Source organism: Podarcis bocagei, assembly GCF_964188305.1.
Source record: "Podarcis bocagei genome assembly, chromosome: 15".
Lineage (NCBI taxonomy): Eukaryota > Metazoa > Chordata > Lepidosauria > Squamata > Lacertidae > Podarcis > Podarcis bocagei.
Genome location: NC_138141.1, coordinates 17,081,068 through 17,099,301, shown reverse-complemented (window position 1 = coordinate 17,099,301; position 18,234 = coordinate 17,081,068). Strand labels below are relative to the sequence as shown.

General features: G+C 50.9%; 1 protein-coding gene across 1 annotated transcript; it reads right to left on the bottom strand.

The window, feature by feature from the left end:
• Window positions 1–2,572: 2,572 nt before the first annotated feature.
• On the bottom strand, window positions 2,573–6,960 carry FOXR1 (forkhead box R1). Its single transcript, XM_081172426.1, has 6 exons — window positions 6,782–6,960; window positions 6,161–6,256; window positions 4,803–4,948; window positions 4,008–4,288; window positions 3,386–3,618; window positions 2,573–2,785 (listed from the first exon to the last, which is right to left on the bottom strand). The coding sequence occupies exons 1-6, from the start codon at window positions 6,900–6,902 to the stop codon at window positions 2,667–2,669; spliced, it is 996 nt and encodes a 331-aa protein (XP_081028552.1). The 5' UTR covers window positions 6,903–6,960; the 3' UTR covers window positions 2,573–2,666.
• Window positions 6,961–18,234: the final 11,274 nt, after the last annotated feature.

Sequence of the window (18,234 nt, the reverse complement as noted above, 5' to 3'; positions counted from 1 at the left end):
CTGCAGGATTACGTCATTCCCGCCCACGCACGGCACTCTGCTGCTGCGCGCTCATCCCCCGCCGGCGAGGAAAAGGCGTCGCGCAGCACGTTGCGGAATCCAGAAGCCCCGGGAAGGTGCGCGCTGCTCCTCGCTTAGGCGTGAGCAGCATCCAGCACGTGTTCAGATGCCCTCTCGTTTCTGCTCTTCGCCCTGAACCCCGCGCGAGCTGAAGGAGGCAAAGTCACGAGCAGGGTTCCTGCATTGCACAGCGGGTTGGACTAGATGGCCCCTGGGTCCCTTCCAACTCTATACAATTCTATGATTCCGGCACAGCTGCGGGAGACACGTCCCCTTGCCATCTCGTTGCTTAGTAAGCCCCCTTCTTGGCCTGAATGAAGGTGACAGCCCCGGCTTGTCCTGAGAACAGGAGTTTTATTTCTTAAATCTGTTTTGTTTTTTGTTTTTTTAAAAATAATATTTATTGCTTTTACAACAATTTAAACACTACAAAAAAACACAAAGAAAAAACAATACATTACAATACAAAGACACTACCTTACACTAAAACATTAAACTAACAAAACAAAACAAAAACAATTTAAAAACACATCAACAAAGAAAAAAAATAAATTTCAATATTTTATCTTTCTTTCACATATTTCCACGACCTCCTCACACCTCCCTTTTTGTATTCCACTTCTATTAATTATTTCAGCAATTCCTTTCCATCTTCAATCTTCCTATAATTATCTTAACACATTTCAACCTTATTTTTCCTTTAATACTCTATTAATCTATTTGTACTTAATTCCTTATAACCTTTCTACTAAAGCCATATCACTTCGTTCCAACATTCTTCTAGCATTCCTTAATTTTACAATATTTCTGTAAATAGTCTTTAAACTTTTTCCAGTCTTCTTCCACCGACTCTTCTCCCTGGTCTTGGATTCTGCCAGTCATTTCCGCCAATTCCATGTTGTCAATCAACTTCATCTGCCATTCTTCCCTGGTGGGTAAATCTTGTGTCTTCCAATACTTCGCGATGAGTATTCTTGCTGTTGTTGTTGCATACATAAAAAAAGTTCTATCCTTCTTTATCTGTTTTGAAGTCATTTATTCCAGTTTAATCTGGTGGAATAGTGATTGTGCCAACTTTTATTTTTATTAAAAAAATTTCTTTGCACTACTTGCAGATAGTTCACAATTATTAGAGCAGTCTTGCAGGAGCTGTAGCTGTGCCAGAGATGTATCAGGTGTGCAGAATAACATATCACTTTACACATTTTTCTGAAGAGTAGAGGAAGTTGGAGTACTGTATGGGGTCCATGAAGTGGCCTAGTGGGCTTGGCCTGACATATTAGGATGATTGGGGTGGACTGTGAAGATAGATGTAGCAACCGTGCAATAAAACAGGGTGAAGGGTGCCAGGGAAAGAAAGGAGCCTTTCAGTAACAGGTAGAAATACGCAGCTTTACCCATTGAGAAGCAAACAGAGAACCTGATCTGGAATACAAGCTTCTCAGAGACCAGGTTGTTCTAGGCTTGGCCACCACTCAGGCCCACATTTCTGACATGCTTATTCACTGCAGCTAGTCAGATATGCTTATGGGTTTTGTTTTGCATACTTGGTCGCCCTGCGCCCTGGATAAATCAGTGCAGATGCCCCTGCCTGAAGCCAGGCATTGAATTCCTCTCACCACTGTTTTCCTGTCACCGCAGTGAGCTACCTGCAGTTCTAAACAGTCAAAGAAGAGGGAGGTTTTCTGCTGCTCATCCATCGGGCTTCTCCCCCACCCCAAGGCAGGTGACTCGTTGAGGTGGGAGGGCAAGCAGAAACTATTTTCCACTTCAAGCGTTTTCCATAATGGCAGGGGTGCCAACTTGAAAAAAATATTGCAGGGCAGGTAAGTCCTACCCCGCATAATCAATTACCGTATTTTTCGCTCTATAAGACGCACCAGACCACAAGACGCACCTAGTTTTTGGAGGAGGAAAACAAGAAGAAAAATATTCTGAATCTCAGAAGCCAGAACAGCAAGAGGGATCGCTGCGCAGCGAAAGCAGCAATCCCTTTTGCTGTTCTGGCTTCTGGGATAGCTGCGCAGCCTGCATTCGCTCCATAAGACGCACACACATTTCCCCTTACTTTTTAGGAGGGAAAAAGTGAGTCTTATAGAGCAAAAAATACGGTACATGATACAGTACCCACGCTCCATTTGAATGGCAATGCCCATCAACTGGGTGGGGGGGAGGGCAGATATTTTAGGTGGGGGCGCCAAAGGGATCTCGGCCCCTAGAAGTTGGCTCCTATGCACAGAGGCAAAGAACGCACACAATGACCCATTTTGTGTACACTTTAAACTGTTTATTACCATACTTTTTCTCCACATTTTCAATAACGAATGAATGAATAAATAAATAAATAAAGTTCAAGCATTCAGGTTTATGCATTCTCTTCCACAGTGCCTTTCAACAGTCTACTCCCATCACAAAACACGGCACCTCCCCTGCAGCAAACAGAAAACACTATACAGGTGTTTTGTGTGTGTGTGTGTTTTTGGAGGGGGTCTACTCTCATAGGAAGCTGCCTCTCCATCTGCAAATTTGGGGTTTCTTCCACCCCAAATAGTATCTTCAGATGAAAGCAAGCCACAAGCCTGGCTCTCTTAGCACAGCTGTTCCTTTCAACAAGTAGCAGAGTCTTTTATACGTACTGGAGAATGCACACTCGGCTGCAGTGGGGTTTCCTCCATGCCGTCCAGGTTTAGTGAGGATCCGAAGCCAAAGAGAGACCTCATCAGTTCTGGGGAAAGAGGGAAGCAAATACAAGCTGTCAGGGCTGGTGGCCCCATTGGTTTATCAAGGTATCTTCCATGCTCAGGAAGCCAACAGAAAAGGTAAAGGTAAAGGGACCCCTGACCATTAGGTCCAGTCGTGACTGACTGGGGTTGCGGCGCTCATCTCACTTTATTGGCCGAGGGAGCCAGCGTACAACTTCATGTGGCCAGGTCATGACTAAGGTCATGTGGCCAGCATGACTAAGCCGCTTCGGGCGAACCAGAGCAGCACATGGAAACGCCATTTACCTTCCCGCTGGAGCGGTACCTGTTTATCTACTTGCACTTTGACGTGCTTTCGAACTGCTAGGTTGGCAGGAGCAGGGACCGAGCAACAGGAGCTCACCCCGTCAAGGGGATTAGAACCGCCAACCTTCTGATCAGCAAGTCCTAGGCTCTGTGGTTTAACCCACAGCACCACCCACGTCCCAACAGAAAAGTTAGGTTTGCCAAAAGTGGAACTGCTTGCCAGATCCCTCCTCTATTTCAAGCTGTCCAGGGTCCCATCTCCTTCCCTCCTGGCCATGCTCACCCTCCTCTCCAGTTGCACACCATCTTCCTCCTACCTGGCTTGTCCATGCTCTGACGCATCAGCCTCACCAAGTCCTCTGGCAGCTCTTGCGTTTCCGCCCGAAACTTGCGCCATCCCTCTGTGGTCAATTTCCACATGCGGGACTTGCGGTTCCCATCAAGGCACACGAAGGCGGCTGTCTTCTCAAAGCTGCTGCTGAAGCACAGGTTGTGCCGGATGGTGTTCTTCCAGCCTTCTGGAGCTGTGCGGAAGAAGGGGAAGTGCTTCCTGGCAGGGAGGGAGGTCAGCAGAGTGGCTAGAGCAGGGCAGGCGGCCCCACGGAGGCAGCAGATGAACCACCAATAGCATTGCAGCGTAACGTTCTTTTCCGTCCCCAGGGATGCTTGTACCCCATGGACTGTGTAGGGAGGGCCCCGGGGGAAAGAGGAAATTACAGACTGCTTTCTAGCACCCAGTTATGCTGCCCACAATCATAGGAGACTCCGGCCAGAACATGCAGCTTTCAACACCAACTTGAGAGCAGCATCAAAGCCAAGCCAAGCCAGGAGAGGAAGACAAAGTCAGAAGTCCCCATTTTAGTCACTGAGCTTCATCTTCACCCATCATCTGCCTCTCCTGGCCCCCACCTGCCCACCCCACTGCTCAGGGGCCGGTACCTTATGAACTGGTAGATCTCCTGCACTGTCAGACTGCTGCTCACACTGCTGCTCAGGGCAAGGCTGATGAGGATGCAGTAATTAAGAGGTGGGCGGGGCCAGTCTCCCAGCGTCCTCTTCAGCTTCTTAGCATGGGATCGGAGGACCTTTGCTTTCCAGGGTGCCCAGGTAGACCGACGGGTGCCCCTCGTCTTCTGAGAAAGCTGGGAGGTATCCTCTTCCTTGGGGACCTGGAACCGTAAGATTGCAGAAAGGAAAAAGGGACCCCGGTAACATTTCTCCTTTATTTACAGGTCAGCAGACTGAGCCATGGCCAGAGAAAAAATGGCACCACCAGACAGGTGGCTTGCCCCACAGCTGCCCCACATGTGACAGTTACCAGCCCCATATGGGTAGCCTGGCTCACCAAAGAAGGGTTTACCAAACTCGAGTCACCAGCTGTTTTTGGACTACAATTCCCATCATCCCTGACCACTGGTACTGCTAGCTAGGAATGATGGGAGTTGTAGTCCAAAAGCAACTGGAGACCTAAGTTTGGGAAACCCTACAGAAAGGAGGACTGGCCCTGACCACCCATTTCCACCTTCCTAGGAAACTTTTAATATTTTGCATTGTTTCCTAGCAATTTTTTTGATACCAAACTGAAAGGTGGGATTCAAACATTTTAATTTACTAACTAAAAACAGAACTGACACATAGGCTGCTGGCTCCTATTGAAATCAGGAGGGCCAGTCCAGATTAGAGACATGCAATAGCTCTTGCCAAAACAGTCCAAAAGGTACATAATCTTCTTGCCATTGAATTGCTGGCCTGGTCTCCACAGACCTCTCTAGCGGCAGGACAAGATGAAGGCTGTGGCGCCACCACTGAGGCATGCCCAGGGATGCTGCAGGCCAGGTTTGGGTTCACCCACATCCATGGGTGGGGCTGTGGGTCAGACTCTGCAGGGAGAGAAAACAAAGGGCTTCAGCTGGGTTCCTGCTGCCGCATGCAATCCCACACTCCACAACAAGCCTAGGAACATCAGAAGTAGCCTAATAATAATAATAATAATAATAATAATAATAATAATAATAATACTTTTTATTTATACCCCGACCTCCCCAGCCAAGGCCGGGCTCAGGGCGGCTAACAAGCAATAATAAAAACAAGTTGAATGAATACAACTTAAAAACAAGATTAAAATACATTAAAATATTGAAACATTAAAATATTAAAATGCAGCCTCATCACAGGAGGAGAAAGGAAAAAGAAAAAAGAAAGAGGGGGAGGGAATCAAATTGGCTCCAAATCAAAGGCCAGGCAGAACAACTCTGTCTTCCAGGCCCTGCGGAAAGAAATCAGATCCTGCAGGGCCCTGGTCTCATGAGAGAGAGCGTTCCACCAGGCCGGAGCCAGTGTTGAAAAGGCCCTGGGCTCTGGTTGAAGTTAATCTAACTTCCTTAGGGCCCGGGACCACTAGGGTGTTGCTATTTATGGACCTTGAGGCTCTCCGTGGGGCATACCGGGAGAGGCGGTCCCATAGGTACGAGGGTCCTAGGCCGTGAAGGGCTTTAAAGGTCAACAGCAGCACCTTAAATCTGACCCTGTACTCCACCGGGAGCCAGTGCAGCTGGAAAAGCACTGGGTGAATATGCTCCCATGGCAGAGCCCCCGTGAGGAGCCTCGCTGCAGCATTCTGCACCCTCTGGAGTTTCTGGGTCAGCTTCAAGGGCAGCCCCGCGTAGAGCGAATTACAGTAGTCAAGCCTGGAGGTGACCGTCACATGGATCACTGTGGCCAGGTCGGGGCTGGAAAGGTAAGGGACCAACTGCTGGATGGGGCGAAGGTGGCATAGTCCGTCAGAACACTGATCCACCTAGCTCAGCGTTGCCTACAACACTGACCGGCAGCAATAACTCCCCAGGATTTAAGGCAAGAGTCTCCTTTCCCAGCCTTGTCTTGGAGAGGCCAAAGGGGACAAGGCCTGGGGGTTTCTGCCGCAAATCAAGTGCTCCACTACGGAGCTGCTCCGATGTCCCTTGCCCTTTAAGCCTCTCCCTGCCACTCACAGCTGGTGGGCATCCCAATCCGCTAGTTGCTGGAGAAGGCAATTCCCGGTGGAAGGTCGATTCCGCCCCTCCTCAACAGAAGCTCGGCGGCCTCTCGCTTACCCGGGGCGGGAGGGTGCAGGACCCGTGTCAGGCTGCGCGTCATCAGCTGTTCCGAGGGCCACATCAGGCCACGAGCGCTCGTGATGTCCGCGGGAGCTAGGGGGCAGGAGGGCACACATTAAGCGGGCCGGCTGCGCACACACGCAGACACCCGCTTCCCCACGTGTAGCCGAGTTTCTTCTGCAAACCCCCGATGGTGGCGCTGCCCGACGGGGCGGGCGCTCGTGAGAGAGCATCAAAGAGATTCTGGTACTGTATAGGGCTGGGAGAGGGCTCTTCATTTGACCCACTCACTCCCGCCCTACATCCCCGGAGCCCTGCTGCGGAGGCCCCCCAAACACTTTCAGGTGGGCCGAGGACAAACCCCAGGAAACTCCCGCCGGTGTGGCAGGTGGGCACAAGCCTGACCCGCGGCGCACTTTCTCCTTGGCCAGCGAGGCGCCTCCGGGTTGGCACCTATTCCTTTCCCACGGTGTTGGGAGGAGGCGCTCTGCACATGCCCAAAGAGGCTTCCTGCCCCCTTCCTCTCCGCCCCCAGATCACGCAAGCCTCCAGAATGCCTTCGCCCCCAGGGAAGGGAAAGGGGCACAGTGGCCAGGAAGAACTTCAGGCCGCCCTCACCTTGGGGCAGCTCGTCGCAGATAGTGCTCAAGCCCATCTCCTGCCTCATGTTCCAGTCCCAAAGGCCACTGCGCAGATGGAGGCTGGCCCAAAAAGCCGGCCTTTGCAAGCGCAACGCCATAAGAACCACACTGCAAACTCCGCGGGGCAGAAACCTTTTCGGGGCGGGGCCAGGAGGGGCGCGCTTCGCACCTTTAGAACCCGGGCCGGGAAGGAGGGAGGGCGGAGCCGCTGATCTACCCCGACGCGTGACTGCGGGCTCTGCAACCGAGGCTCGCAGTGAGACCCCCCAAGTCCGTCCCATGTGCTTCATGGCCTCTGCGCTCCTAACCCAGCAGTCGCAGGTCTGGCTGAGCCTCCAAGCCGCTAGCAGTGGCTGCCCAGAGGCCTCGGGGCACCTGCATTTCCCCCACTGCCGTGGTAGGAAACCCCCATTTGCAAAAACAGCAGGCTGCAACTCCCATTTACACTTGACTATAAGCACCTTGACTCGACTCCATCGCCTGGCGTCACAAAATCAGGGCTCTCATGCCTGGAGTCTCCAGGTTTTTCCATGGACACCAAGCACCCCAAACCGAGAGCCTCACGACGCCAAGTCAGAAGGGAGGGACTGTGCACGACTAGGGATCTGGGTAATATATTCTCTGGGAATATATCTGAGCTTGTGGATGCTTTACTCGCTGTACTGGAGTGCTGTCTCTCAATAGGTCCTGTTAAGTTCTGCAAGGACTGGAATCCTAGAGGAGGAGACACACTTTTGCTAAGTAGCGGTTGGGAGAACCACAAGCATTTCACAACAGGTGCATTGCAGTTAACAGCAATCATAAGTTAACTGGTTAAGGGTGTGGAGAGGGGAGGTGATCAAGCTATTATGGGCACTGATATGGCAATAGGTGGGGTGCAGCTCCCCAATTCTGAAAGCAGGTGGTGCAGAAGCAGGTCACCTACTGGTCATGGGTCTTGCTGCATTGCCAAACCTGTAAAAGAATACAGCTCTCACTTTCCTTCCTAACTCCTCCCCCCTCATGGAGATGCACTTTTGGGATAGGTTTTCTCCCTTGAAAAGCACTGCAGCCTCTCCTCGTTAATAATGATTTGTTGCACATGTGATTTGCAAAGTGCTTCATGATCTTGTGCTGTGTTTGAGTCCACCTTACACATACAATCCTTCATGCCCATTGACATCCTACAGATTTGAGAAACTGGGGGAAGGTGTGGCTTGCCACAGACTTCCCAAGTGAGCCTGTGGCAGGGGCTGCCTTTCCAAGCCAGCATCCCATCTATTGAAACAGTCAAGGATTTCCCTTTCCTTCCTGATGTCTGGGAGGAGTTTCAGTTCTCTGCACTCTATTCCAAGTGTGCGCAAACAACAACCCCTCCAGACTCTTCCTCCAAGAGGAAACTCTTCGAAACTCAGGGGTGATTAGATGGCTTTGGTGCTCCAGGAAATTAAGGGAGCTCCCAGAGGGTGGAAGCAGCTGATATCCCAGCTGATATGGAGACAGAATGACAGGTGAAGGTGGATGCAGAGAGTTTGGCCAACCTCGACTGAAGAAGACTGCCTTGGAAGTAGGTCCCTCCCAACAGGTGAGCAGAGCTGTGGGCAGAATTGCCACCCCTTCTAGCCCCACCCTGATCTAACCATTCAGCTCTGCTGCTCTTCCACCTCTGCTTCTCCTCACTAACCCTTGTCCTGCAAAAAAGGACAAGAACCCAGAGCATTAAAGCCCCTTGTCCCACCCCTTAATACCAGGCCTTAAAGGCAGAACACAAGTTTCCACACCCCTGCACTGTTGGTCCAGCTAAAAGAAATGAAAAGAACAGGTCTGCTCTATTTGGTGTCCAAACCAGCACAGTCAAAGAATGGGTAGCAAGAGGAAGCTGATTGCCTCTCAAGACTGCTTGGTGTGAGAGAATGCCTCTGCTTCCCCAGTGCAGCTTCCGGGGGGGGGGGGGAGGAGAGGCTGACCAAACTGGAGCAGCCTTGGTGAAACTTGTCTGGCCAGCCCCCTCCTCAAGGTGCCCCGCCACACATCTTGGCAATTCTAGGGATGAAGGTGTACCTGTTCCAGGTGGCAAGAGCCAGAGCATTCTCTTCCCCCACTCCATAGGCTGCCTAAGACTTCCACACTAGCCCCTGCCCCACTCCAGAAAGTATGAACATGTATAGGGCAGAAGTACTTAGCTCCTAGTGCAGGTGATTATAACTTGTACTTGACCAGCCCTCTAAGGCAGGTCAAAATTAAGACCATTTTAAAGATGGTGAGCTGGAATGAAGCGCCAACACTAGAGTTGTGGGTGTAGCACCTGTGGGAAAGTCTGGGCATCCTCAGGACTGTGGGAGGTCCAGAGGGGAAGTTGTTTTACTTACTTACTTACTTACTTACTTACTTACTTACTTACTTTTACTTACTTTTTTATGAAGCTCAACTTTTTCTGTCTCTGTCAGAGACCCAACAAAATCTCCCTTCCCTCTTCTCAAAAGCTGCTATTTGCATTTCAAATAAAGTTCCTATGGACACCAACAGAGTCTTAAAATGAAATGCAAAGAGCAGTCAGATGGAGCGATATTTTGCCTGCACTGGCAAGGAAATAAAGGGTTAAACATCCCTCCCCAGTCCTAAGGCTGCTGTTTACATAAGGAATACGGTAATATGTGGCACCAAAGAGCCCATGGTCATTTAGGATCTTATGTCATACATAGGTGAATCTGTGGCAGGGATAGAGTTTGAACCCAGGGCTCCCAGACCCATGTGCAATTCTGAAGGAAGAGGTGGCTCTCCTAGTGAGTTGGTCTGACTCTGACCTCTGCTTTCTCCCATAGTGCTCTCTGGCAGGAACCTAATTCTGGTGCAGCAGGTGTGAGCATTTGGCTGTGTGGATCAGGTGCCCAGATACTTGGGGCTGCTTACTACCAGCAGAGGAAGCACAGTGAGTGTGATGTTTTGCACCCCAGATATGTTAGCTTCAGGGCAGCCTCAACAGAAGGTTCACCTCTCTCTCCCCCTTTATGTTAAAATTCAACAGATACAGTACCACCTGTCTGGGCTTTTGAAGGATTTTATCCCCCCCCCCTTTAGCTAGCACATGGTTTGGCTTGCTTTCTCGAGGTACCTGAATCGTTCTCCTATGAAGACACCTCTTGGGCCATGCCTTGTCATCTTCTACTCAATACTGTCCTTTATAACATGCAGCAGGCTTTTAAAAACTAGCAACATGAGGCGTTCATCTTCTTAGGAGGAGCCGAGATAGGTGAGCACAGGACAAAGGGAAGCAAGAATTACTGATACAGAAAAGAGGTATATTCACAGTCTTAGGTATTTGCTAAGTCCAGTATGTGGATGGATGCTGACTATTTTGTGGGGGGTTTTCTCCTGGAGATTCCACTCCCCACCTCCCCCTGTCCAGATTAGTATGTGCTTCCCTTTGTTCTATGAAGCCGGAATGCAAATAGATTTCTCTCTCTCTCTCTTTCTTTTTCTTTCTCCATGTGTAAGTAAGGGATCAGGTTGCACTGGGGATTTTCTGCGCTGGCTGGAAGGAAACTAGCCTGTACCAGTTAGAATCAACATTCCATCTTTGCCACACAGTTGTCTGGAGTGATTCACTGTAGTGTCTGCATTCAGGGGAAAATGCAGAGCAGCAAATGTAGCCATCTTTGCCCATCTTCAGATTCCAACGCAGCCCAGACAGCTCCAGTCAACATACAGCCCCCTCTCATAAATGATGTTCGGCAAAGCAGTCCACTGTGCCCCCTCCCTGGATACCGTGGCCTCAGAACTTGTGAAATGACATGCCAAATCCGAAACAAGGTAGTGTATGAGAGAGCAATAATTTAGGTGCGTCAGCAGGAGCAAGGACTAGCGTGAAGAGCTATGAGTACACCAATGACCCCCACCCTTGGAGGGAAGACCATGGTTCAGCAGGAGAACACCTGCTTTTGAAGGTCTCAGGTTCAGTCCTCTGCATCTCCCAATAGGGCTGGGAATGTCCCCGCCTAAAATGCGGAGGAGATGCTATGAGCTGGTGCAGAGAAGCCATCCTGAGCTAGATGGTCCAAAAGTTCAGTGTAAGGCAGTTTCCTATGTTCCTATGGACAAATAAAAAATTCCTTCCAAAGTGGAACTGCAGAGAGACTAAGGTCTCTGGAACAGGGGCTGGAGGAACGACCTGAAGCCTAGGCTCTTTCCAAGGCCAGATGGAACTACTCTTCATCCTGAAGACTCACAGTAATGGCACTAGCAGACAGGCCAGCTGCATCAGAAGCCTCTAAGCACCATGACTGAAGGTGGAAAGCAGATGGCTGTGGGCCCAGGGCCTTGCAAGTGTCCTCCCAGGAAGGGAGGGAGATGCACTTGTGAACCCTTCCTAAGAGGCCTGTGGCTCCCTCTGGCAGTTGCTTCAGCAGGGATCTGGCAGGGCCTGGCTGCTGGCAAGTCAGGGGCTTCTCCTTGGCTCGTGAGCCTTAGGTCCAACCCTGCCTCTCCATGGCTGTTAACAGCCTCAGACTCTGGAGATAAACAGCTGAGGGCAGGGACGCGGACTTAGAAAAAATATTGGGGGGGCCCGGGAAAGCTCATGAATAATAAATAAGCTCATGAATATGCAAATAAAGTGGCTCCGGCCCTAAATAGGGCAAGCCACGCCCCCCAGCCAGCCGATTGGCTGGCTGGGAGGTGTGGCCAGTCGGGATTCCCCTGTTCTCGCGGGATTTCCGGCAGTGCCTCCGATTAGGGCGCGCGGCTGGCTGGCTGGCGAAGGAGCAGGTGAGGAGGAGGCGGGGACGGCGGCGGCGCTCTGCTGAAAGGGCGCCCGCCCGAGATTATTGGGGGGGCTGAGCCCCCCCAAAAATTTTTTTGAGGGGGCTCGAGCCCCCTCAAGCCCCATGGAGTCGGCGCCTATGGCTGAGGGCAGCCATCACCTTCATGAATCACTTGTGAGTGATCTTTCAGGACTCTGGACTAGTCAGACCCTGGGTCTGATTTTGCAAAGCATTCTGTATGTTCCCTCCAAGACCAAGGATCCAAGCCCTGGAGGGAATGTGTATGGATAGGAGGAATTTTGTAGCCACCTACATGCAAGGATGGGACTCGGGTGGCGCTGTGGGTTAAACCACAGAGCCTAGGACTTGCCGATCAGAAGGTTGGCGGTTCGAATCCCTTCAACGGGGTGAGCTCTCGTTGTTCGGTCCCTGCTCCTGCCAACCTAGCAGTTCGAAAGCATGTCAAAGTGCAAGTAGATAAATAGGTACCGCTCCAGCGGGAAGGTAAATGGCATTTTTCTGTGCTGCTCTGGTTCATCAGAAGCGAAGTGGTCATGCTGGCCACATGACCAGGAAGCTGTCTGCGGACAAATGCCGGCTCCCTCAGCCTATAGACTGAGATGAGCGCGCAACCCCAGAGTCGGTCACAACTGGACCTAATGGTCAGGGGTCCCTTTACCTTTACCTTACATGCAAGGACAGTGATTTGCTTGGTGGATGAGACACCTGAGCATACCTGGGATCTCCTGGGAGCAGCTGAATCAAATGTGGCCTATGATATGCGAATGTGGTCTGTTTCTGTTCATGGAAGGTTAGCAAAATATATTTATGCTGCTTACTTTACCCCTGGTGTTGCATTCTTCCATTGTCTCCCAAGACAGACGGATGCACACAACACAACACAACACAACATATGATAAGGGATCCATGTGCTGACTCTTTGTTTATAGCTCAAGTAAACTTCTGCAACACCCCAATTATCTCATATTTTGAAAATGATTGGGGGGAGTGTTGATAAGGCCTTTTCCCCATCCTCCTGCCAGCAATCCCCCTGTTCTGTCAAGTTCTGAACTTCTGGCTCTAGTGGTGGCCTCAGATCTTGGTCCCTCCTTCCAGATTTTCAAAACCCTTTCAGGGCTGAGCTTTCAAACACCTGCCTCAGCCACTCACCTTCCGCTCTCTCCCCAGCAGAACAAAGAGCTCCATTTCCCTTTGATTTCCATGTGTGTGGTGAGTGACAATAGCAGAGCAAGTCAGGACTGCTCAGGAGAAGACTCTCACATCTGCTTCAGCTGGTGGGGACGGATCAGTGACTTTTGTCAGAAGAGAAGTTGCTAAGAATCGGGTGGGAAGGGAGTTTGACGGCTCCCATCAGTCACACCCCCCCCCCAAGCTCATGCAGAGAAACCAGAGCTGGCTTTGCCTTCATTGTAATCCGTGCCAGGTGTCTCTCTGCCTTGGAACATGGGAAGTATATTTGGAGAACGGCAGTGTGTTTCTGAGCATGTATTGAGCGGCTTTTCCTTTGTCAACAAGCTCTTGCTCAAAAAGCGGGTCTTCCTTAGCTAAAACTTGAACTGTAGCCCAACAGCAGTGGATACTCATACTTCACCTTGGAAAAAGCATTTTCCTTCCCTGTCAGCCTCGAACTCTTGTCCTGGGGAAAGGGTTGTGTGTCTCACCTATAAGCCTCCTGCCCAGTGAGCCACACGGGTGCGGTATGGCCTCTCCTTCCTTCTCTCTGCACATTGTCCTAAAAATTGATGCCTGGAGACTCAAAGTGTCCTGTTAATTTCTGCCTTTGCCCCAGGAACTCGTGGGGTGATACACTGGAGTTTAGGGGCAGAAGCCTATCATGGGGTTGCATCACCACTGATGCTAATGCATTGGTTCTCTTTGCATCTAGGGAACATGAGAGCATCTTCACTGCAGTTGGCCTGGGATTGGTTGCCACAAATGAAGCTTCCATGGATTCCGGGGCTGTGGCCATCACCGTTGCTGGACACGTCTAGGTAAGCTCTGGGATAGCTCAGTCGGGAGAGCATGCGACTGTTAATCTCAGGGGTCATGAGTTTGAGCCCCGTGTTGGGGATAATATTTCCGCATTGCAGGGGGTTGGACTAGATGACCCCCGTGGTACCTTCTATGATTCTAGGAGTTTGTGGGTGCTGTGCCAGTGATACAGCAGCATCTCCCTCTGTATGGGATTGCTTGGTAAATCTGCATTCATTTGCATATGGGAAAAGAGCAGGTTCCTAAGCTGGGGGTTGCTCACTTGGATCAGTCTTTGCTGCTAGAGGCCAAGTGACCTTAGCAGCTAAGGGGGCCTTGTGCCAGCTTCAGCTGGTAAAACAGCTACAAATGTTTCTGGACCGGAATAGCCTTGCTAGTGTAGTCAATGTGCTGGTAACCTCCAGACTGGATTACTGATTTGGGCTCTACAAAGGGCTGCCATCGAGGTAGGTCCGAAAGCTGCAGCTGGTGCAAACTGCAATTGCTTGACTGCTCACTGGAGCAAGGTAAAGGTAAAGGGACCCCTGACCATTAGGTCCAGTCGTGGCCGACTCTGGGGATACAGCGCTCATCTCGCTTTATTGGCCAAGGGAGACAGCGTACAACTTCTAGGTCATGGGGCCAGCATGACTAAGCCGCTTCTGGCGAAACCAGAGCAGCGCACGGAAACACCGTTTACCTCCTGCCGGAGCAGTACTTATTTATCTGACGTGCTTTCACACTGCTAGGTTGGCAGGAGCAGGGACCAAACAACAGGAGCTCACCCCGTTGTGGGGATTCGAACTGCCGACCTTCTGATCGGCTAGTCCTAGGCTCTGTGGTTTAACCCACAGCGCCACCCGCATCCCGCTCACTGGAGTAGGATATCGCTAACAAGCCATCCCACTGTTAAAATAATTGCACTGGCTACCAATTAGCTGCTGGGCTGTTTAAGGTGTTTTGGTGCATAAAACCCTATATAGCTTGGGACCAGGATACATGAAAGATCATGTCAGCCCTTGATCACCGTGGTCTGCAGGCAGGAACATACAGTATCTAGTTAGGTGCACCAAAGGTGCAGGCCTAGGGGGGCAAAAAACATGGCATCTCTCCACTCTGGCTCCAAGTAGCTAGAAGCCCGCTTGCCACCTCGCGGGCTCCCTGGGCCACTCCTCTGCTGCTCTGGGTGGTTGGGCGATGTGTGCAGGCTGCTCTGGGTGCCTTGGCAGAGGAATCTGGTGGCTGACATGGGCCTTTGCAGCAACCCTGTGGGGGCCCTCTCCCCAGTCGGCAGGCAGTGCTATTAGAAGTGTAGGTGGAATGTTCAGCGGGGCTCAGAGGAAAGAAAGATGGAGAGTTGTGGAAGGAGGGAAAAGGAAGGAAAGGAGGAAGAAGGGAAGACAATGAGCTGAGGGAGGAAGGCAGACAGACAGACCAGTGGAAGAGGCAGAGCAGGGCAGATTTGAACTCGATGGGCATGGAGGAAGTGACTGATGGAGCTCTAAAGGCAACAAAAAGCAAACTTTCTGAGTTTCTTATCCATGGTCTCTCCCGGCTTTGGAGATGCCAATACAGCTCCTTGCCGAGGTGCAAATGAGCCTAGGTATGCCTATGTCTGCAGGCAGAGGCCTCCTGCAAATACCATTTTATCCATAGGTCTGTTCTTCACAATGTAGTAGGTAGGAACTGGGCCTTTAGTGTGGTGGCACCTGCCGTGAGGAATTCCATCCTCTTGAATATTGTATTAGACCAGCACTGTCTGTTTTCTTTTCAGTGCCTACTAAGCTGAGATCTTTCCCAGTCTGCATCTGTGTTGTTTGTTTGTTTGTTTAATAAAGATGTTTAATCACTTGTTGTTTGCTGCCCTGGGCTCTTGTGGGAGGAAGGGTGGGATATAAATCAATAAATATACTTGACACCGGCAGTATGTATTTCACATGTGTTTCACTTTGGCTATGAAAAGACTTCCCTTGACATTTGACTTCTTGACTTTGGTAGGGGGGCTTAACTTTCAAGTAAGCACGTTTAGGATTACAGCCTTATTTTAATTGCCAGTTTTTGATTCAGTTTTATGGGTGGAAAGCACCTTTCCTTCCAGCAACTTGGGGAGGTGAGTGGGGGAGAGCTACTTGTCTGGGGAGGTGTGCTGTCCCGCCCAACACCACCTTCGTGGCCTCTTTGGGAGAATGTCCTGCTGAGCCACTCTGAAAGGGCTTGGAGGGACAAGAGAAACTGTTGCTATGAATGGTTCAATCTTTATGTGTGTGTATGGGGGGGGGGGTGGAATCAGCCTGCAGAGTGGAGGAAGAGCCAAACCTGAGGGCAGCATGGACACCAGTGAAAGCTGCAGCCACCATCAGGATTTAAAGCAGAGATTCTTTTCCCCAGCCCAACCTGAAGACACCAGGGACCTTCTTGCATGCAGAACAGGTGCTTGTCCTCCCCCCTTGCAAAGCCCAGATCCTCCTTCGGCAGGACCCAGAGCGTTGCCTGGGGTTGGTGGCAGCCTGTGTTGCCGCAACTGCATTGCATACAGATGTGGACAGGGCAACATCTGCTTGTGTTGCCTCTTCCCTGCTCTTGCACTTTCAACAGCAGCCTGACATGGGAAAACACACCAGGGGAAGCTTTTCCAGGAACAGGAAAAAGTGCCGGGAAAAAGCTTCACCTACTTCCTTTCTATTAAATTCATTTTTCTGCGCCAGGTTGTAAGTGAAAAGGTAGGAAGACTGGCAGCTGGGTGCAAGGGGGCACTGGAGCCCTCTTCTGTTGCTACGGGTGCTTGAAGTGTGAGATGGGGGGGGGGCGCAGAGGGAGAGCTCATGACTATCCACAGCCACTCCCCTCCCTCTCCCTGCAGTTGGAAAGAGGGACACTGTGAAGCGCCCCCTCCACTCCCCCTCTTCCCGTAATACCTCCAGGCCTCTGCAGGAGAAGCGGAGGATCAGAGCGAAGAGTCAAGGCATCTCTCCCTGCCTTGCTCTGCTGCTGCACTGCTCACTTACTGCTTCGGAGGCTGTGGTTTGCCATTTCCATGGGAACCATTAGTTGCTAGGCGACTGGAGCATCGTCTGCACTGAGCCCTCGCATCTAATTATCCCATCACAGTGGCTGAGAGGGTCTTGGAGGGAGCAGGGGGATTAAGTCTTCCACCCTGGCAGATCTACTGACAACACTTTAGGCACATTTAAAGGAGCAGCATGCTTTTTTTTTTTTTACACACACACCAGCCGTGATGATGCTTGATCTCCGCCTCCTAGTACTTCTTGCTTTTCCCACAAACTGGACATTGGATGGACCCTGGCTCGGCCTTTGCTTGGTTTTTCTTGCTGCAGGCACAGAGCAGCTAACTTTGAAGTAGAATATGGCTGTGAAGCTACACGTCCAACCAACAATCTCAAAACCTTTTGACTTGGGGGCTCTGCTCCAATCCAGGCAAGTAGGGGCTAGATGAAGGGAGGGCACTCTGCACATCCTCAAAGGCAGTCTCACTTCTGCTGTCACTTTTAGATGTTCCAGAGCCGATCCTCCCTCCAGAAAACAATTGCGAGGCTGATGTGTCATCCTGGAGCCCCTTGTCTGGTCTCAAGAGTGCTCACCTGGGCACATGCTCTGCATCCCCTTCCTGTTACACATCTACATGTCACAGGTGAAAGCCATAACATTACAGCAGGGAGATCTCCACCCACATTCTAGGAGTCTCTTGGGAAGTGAGCTAAAGAGCAGTTTGGTGTTTCTCTGACTCAGGGCCTTTAACCCACAGTTCCTTTCCCACCCTCAGCAGACCCTGGACCTGCCATCAGGGAGGTACCGGACCCAGGGTCTCTGCAGCAGCCTAGAGACCACTGGCAAAAGGGAGGATATTGGCATTCAGGGCTGGAGATGCTGGCACAGAGACCCAGAATGGGGACAAGGGACTGAGAGGAGGAGGCGGCGGCAGAAGCTGCAGGTGGCTGTTCTCTGGCCCTGTCAGGCCTTCCACATCCCCCCCCCACCTGATAATCCGATTTACATCCCCTTTTCTTCCACTGAATCCTCCTGTTGCCATGGGAACAGGATTCTCACTATATCACCAGCATCCTAAAGACACCCTTTCCTTGTCTCCTTTCTGCAGAGGTTGTAGAGGCCCCTGAGACCTGGCAGCAGAAGGGTGGGTGGTAACAGGGGCCAAGGGGAGCCCATGGGGCTGGAGAGGCAATGAGAGGCCTCCATCCTCCACCAGCAGAACATCTGAAACCTGCAGGCTTGCCTCACCTTGCTGCTCTTTGCAATGAAGCTCACGGAGGGAGGCAGCAGTGAGTGGGCTTTCAAAGGACCCAGACTGGGGTTCCAGCTCCAAAAAGGCCTTTGGGGCCTCAATTCGAGGGGTAGTTCCCCACAAATTTCAAGATGCTTTATTGACCTGGTTCTCACAGCAAGGAAAAACAGCCTTAAAACTCCCAGATATATGAAATAACAGTAAGCTTGCCATGACAGCAAAGCACTTTTAATGGAGTGTCCGTCTATGTCTAAACCAGGTAGGTAGCCGTGTTGGTCTGCCGTAGTAAAAAAAATAAAAAAATCCTTCCAGTAGCACCTTAGAGACCAACTAAGTTTGTTATTGGTATGAGCTTTCGTGTGCATGCACACTGCACACGAAAGCTCATACCAATAACAAACTTAGTTGGTCTCTAAGGTGCTATTGGAAGGAATTTTTTAT